Source organism: Salvelinus sp. IW2-2015, linkage group LG18 (assembly GCF_002910315.2).
Source record: "Salvelinus sp. IW2-2015 linkage group LG18, ASM291031v2, whole genome shotgun sequence".
NCBI classification, from domain to species: Eukaryota; Metazoa; Chordata; class Actinopteri; order Salmoniformes; family Salmonidae; genus Salvelinus; species Salvelinus sp. IW2-2015.
This window is the reverse complement of record NC_036858.1, coordinates 3,727,327-3,730,813: the sequence shown is the minus strand read 5'-3', so window position 1 is coordinate 3,730,813 and position 3,487 is coordinate 3,727,327. Positions and strand designations below refer to the sequence as shown.

Genomic DNA, 3,487 nt, shown 5'->3' with positions numbered 1-3,487 from the left:
CCCCCCCCCACCAGGCGAGGGAGATGGTATTGACGGTGAAGGTTTAGTTCTGTGAGATGATGGTGAGTTGTTTACGATGAGAGTAGGAGATGATGAATATGGGTGTGTGTGATACGAGGGTTGTAGAGTATGAAGGAGAGACCAGAGAAATGCGAGTAGGAAAGGTTGCTAGTTGTTGTCTGGGAGTACACTTCGTAGTACTCTATCATACAGAGAGACCTCTGGGGTTCAAACTGGGACACGTAGATCCATGGTTGGTCTGAATGTGTAATTCCTTTTGTGGCAAAACATGAGCATGGATCTGACTTTTAGACAGTCATTTGTCACACAGATTTATGAATCTGTTAGACATATCAAGGTGACACGGTAAATAAGAGGATTGGGGATACTTTTTATACATATGAGTCGACAGTTGGGAGAGACAATAAAGATAAAAGGGGGGGAGTTCAATGTAGAAGTCTTGTAAGAGAAAGATGGAGTTAAAGGATTCTCATTAATTAAAATCATGCATCTATGGTATGCATTTGCATTTATAAACTGGGTGGTTGAGCCTTATGATGATTGGTGAACGCTACGGTAATATTAGACCGTATACCTCGGCTATCTATGTTAGACAGACATTATTTATTATTAAGTTGGTGACACAGGTGGAAGGAATAACGGACGGGAGCGCCTTGGTTATAGTAATTAGATGGTTACATATGGACAAACACGGTCGGGCGTTTGTGGTGATTCGATATGAGCAGGGAACTCTACAGATAGGTGTATCCAGCAGTTTCGTGGTGTCGTGCATAAGAACAGGGCTTTTAGGCTAATATAAGAGAGAGTCCTGTACACACACACTTTTCTCCATCTCTGTGTTTCTACTTCTCCTGTACACACACACTTTTCTCCATCTCTCTGTGTTTCTACCCCCCCCCCAGCCTGAGAACCTGTTGCTGGCCAGTAAGATGAAGGGAGCAGCAGTGAAGCTGGCAGACTTTGGCTTGGCCATCGAGGTGCAGGGTGACCAACAGGCATGGTTTGGTAAGACCACACACCCCCTTCATTGAATGTTTTTAGGTTTCCAGCTTTTATTTATTTGCACCAAAGAAAACAAAGTGAAATCTGAAACGGTGTGCAGGTCAGGTTGGAAGTCCCGAAAAATCCACAAAAAAAATGTATAGAAGTACAAAAAAAAGTTTGTTTAACAAGCACACACTGTTTTTTATTGTTGTTTTTACATGATATACACAGTAAACAAGAACAGCATGTTTGATTATGTGTGAGAGCCAGGCTACATGGAGGGGACTAGTGGGTAGTTTGGGTCATCAGGCTGACCCCTAGTCATTGAGGGATGATAAGAGCTCCAGAGTATGGAACCTCTGTATCTAACAGACAATTGACTATGTGAGATGCGGCAGCAGGGAGGGTGAAGGTTATCGCAGTGTCTTGTTGAATGCGTGGATTTGGGAGTTCATCTCGAAGAATCCATCGAAGGGTTTAGGTAGGCTGTCTGGGAGGGATTTGTACATGTGTTGGATTATATTAATGTTGTAGATAGACTATTGAGTTTCTTAAACAGACTGTTGGCTAGTCTTGCAAATGTATTTTGTGTGATGAGTAATTTGTGTAGGTAGGAAGCATATGTACTGGCTCAGACAGTATTGCAGTAAATGAGATATGGGTTACTTAAGCTTGTAGTATAGTGTTAGGAACCAAGCCTGATGAACCAAACCACAAACCATCTGTCTGATGATACCAAACCACAAACCATCTGTCTGATGATACCAAACCACAAACCATCTGTCTGATGATACCAAACCACAAACCATCTGTCTGATGAACCAAACCACAAACCATCTGTCTGATGATAACAAACCATCTGTCTGATGATACCAAACCACAAACCATCTGTCTGATGATACCAAACCATCTGTCTGATGATACCAAACCACAAACCATCTGGTCCAGAAACTTCCTCAAGTGGGTGTGTCTCCTCCCTCGCTCAGTTCCAGACTGAGGGAGGAGGACAGAGGGATCTACTCTCCTCCTCCTGGAGTCTACCTAATGTAGGTTTTAGGCCGAGAGGAGGAGTGTGTGAGTGTGTTTTCAGAACACAACTCTTGAGGAGAAGAGTAGGTGAAAGGAGGTGCCATAAGGGTGTCAGTACTAGGAGGTGCTAGGAGGAGGTGCCATAAGGTGTCAGTACTAGGAGGTGCTAGGGGAGGTGCCATAAGGTGTAGTACTAGGAGGTGAGTTATGGTGTCAGTACTAGGAGGTGCTAGGAGGAGGTGCTAAGGTGTCAGTACTAGGAGGTGCATATGGTGTCAGTACTAGGAGGTGCTAGGAGGAGGTGCATAAGGTGTCAGTTATCTAGGAGTGCTAGGAGGAGGTGCCATAAGGTGTCAGTCTAGGAGGTGCTAGGAGGAGTGCCTCAAAGGTGTCAGTTACTGGAGGTGCCATAATGGTGTCAAGTACTAGGAGGTGCTTAGGAGGAGGTGCCATAAGGTGTCAGTACTAGGAGGTGCTAGGAGGAGGTGCTAAGGTGCAGAAAGTGCTAGGAGGTGCTAGAGAGGTGCCATAAGGTGTCAGTACTAGGTGCTAGGAGGAGTGCCATAAGGTGTCAGTACCTAAGGAAGGTGCTAGGAGGAGGTGCCATAAGGTGTCAGTATAGGAGGTGCCATAGGTGTCAGTACTGAGGAGGTGCCATAAGGTGTCATACTAAGGTGAGTGCATAAGGTGTCCTAAGATCTAGAGGAGGTGCCATAAGGTGTCAGTACTAGGAGGTGCCATAAGGTGTCAGTACTAGGAGGTGCCATAAGGTGTAAGTACTAGGAGGTGCCATTAAAGGTGTCAGTAACTAGGAGGTGCCATAAGGGTGTCAGTACTAGGAGGTGCATAAGGTGTCAGTACTAGAAGGGTGCCATAAGGTGTCAGTACTAGAGGTGCCATAAGGTGTCAGTACTAGGAGGTGCCATAAGGTGTCAGTACTAGAAGGTGCCATAAGGTGTCAGTACTAGGAGGTGCCATAAGGTGTCAGTACTAGGAGATCCATAAGGTGTCAGTACTAGGAGGTGCCATAAGGTGTCAGTACTAGGAGGTGCCATAAGGTGTCAGTACTGGAGGTGCCATAGGTGTTCAGTACTAGGAGGTGTCAGTACTAGGAGGTGCTAGGAGGAGGTGCATATGGTGTCAGTACTAGGAGGTGCTAGGAGGAGGTGCATAAGGTGTCAGTACAAGGAGGTGTAGGAGGTGCCATAAAGGGTCAGTGCAAGGAGGTGCTAGGAGTTGCCGTAAGGTGTCAGTACTAGGAGGGCTAGGATGAGGTGCCAACAGGTGTCCAGTACAAGGAGGTGCTAGGGAGGTGCCATAGGTGTCAGTGCAAGGAGTGCTAGGAAGTTGCCGTAAGGTGTCAGTAAAAGGGAGTTTTCGGTACAAGCAGGTGCCATAAGGTTCAGTCCAAGGAGGTGCTAGGAGGAGGTGCCATTTCTAGAATGTAATTTTT

The 3,487-nt window shown here is 46.0% G+C and overlaps 1 protein-coding gene and 1 long non-coding RNA gene across 10 annotated transcripts in view; both read left to right on the top strand.

Annotated features, from left to right (window-relative positions):
• LOC111977542 (calcium/calmodulin-dependent protein kinase type II subunit gamma) overlaps nt 1–3,487 on the top strand; it is a 43,952-nt gene that overhangs the window by 25,859 nt on the left and 14,606 nt on the right. The window contains 1 exon segment of the mRNA XM_070448219.1: nt 924–1,039. Coding sequence (XP_070304320.1) covers nt 924–1,039 — 116 coding nt within the window.
• Nucleotides 1,976–3,470, top strand: LOC111977899 (uncharacterized). 9 transcript variants are annotated; one of them, XR_011481387.1, is made up of 9 exons: nt 1,976–2,197; nt 2,235–2,273; nt 2,481–2,519; nt 2,558–2,580; nt 2,740–2,820; nt 2,928–3,092; nt 3,134–3,200; nt 3,235–3,280; nt 3,392–3,470. It is a non-coding gene; the product is annotated as an uncharacterized lncRNA (long non-coding RNA). The 9 variants fall into 9 exon arrangements; XR_011481382.1 differs by lacking the exon at nt 2,558–2,580 and having other exon boundaries at nt 2,743–2,820; XR_011481389.1 differs by lacking the exons at nt 2,235–2,273; nt 2,558–2,580 and having other exon boundaries at nt 2,743–2,820.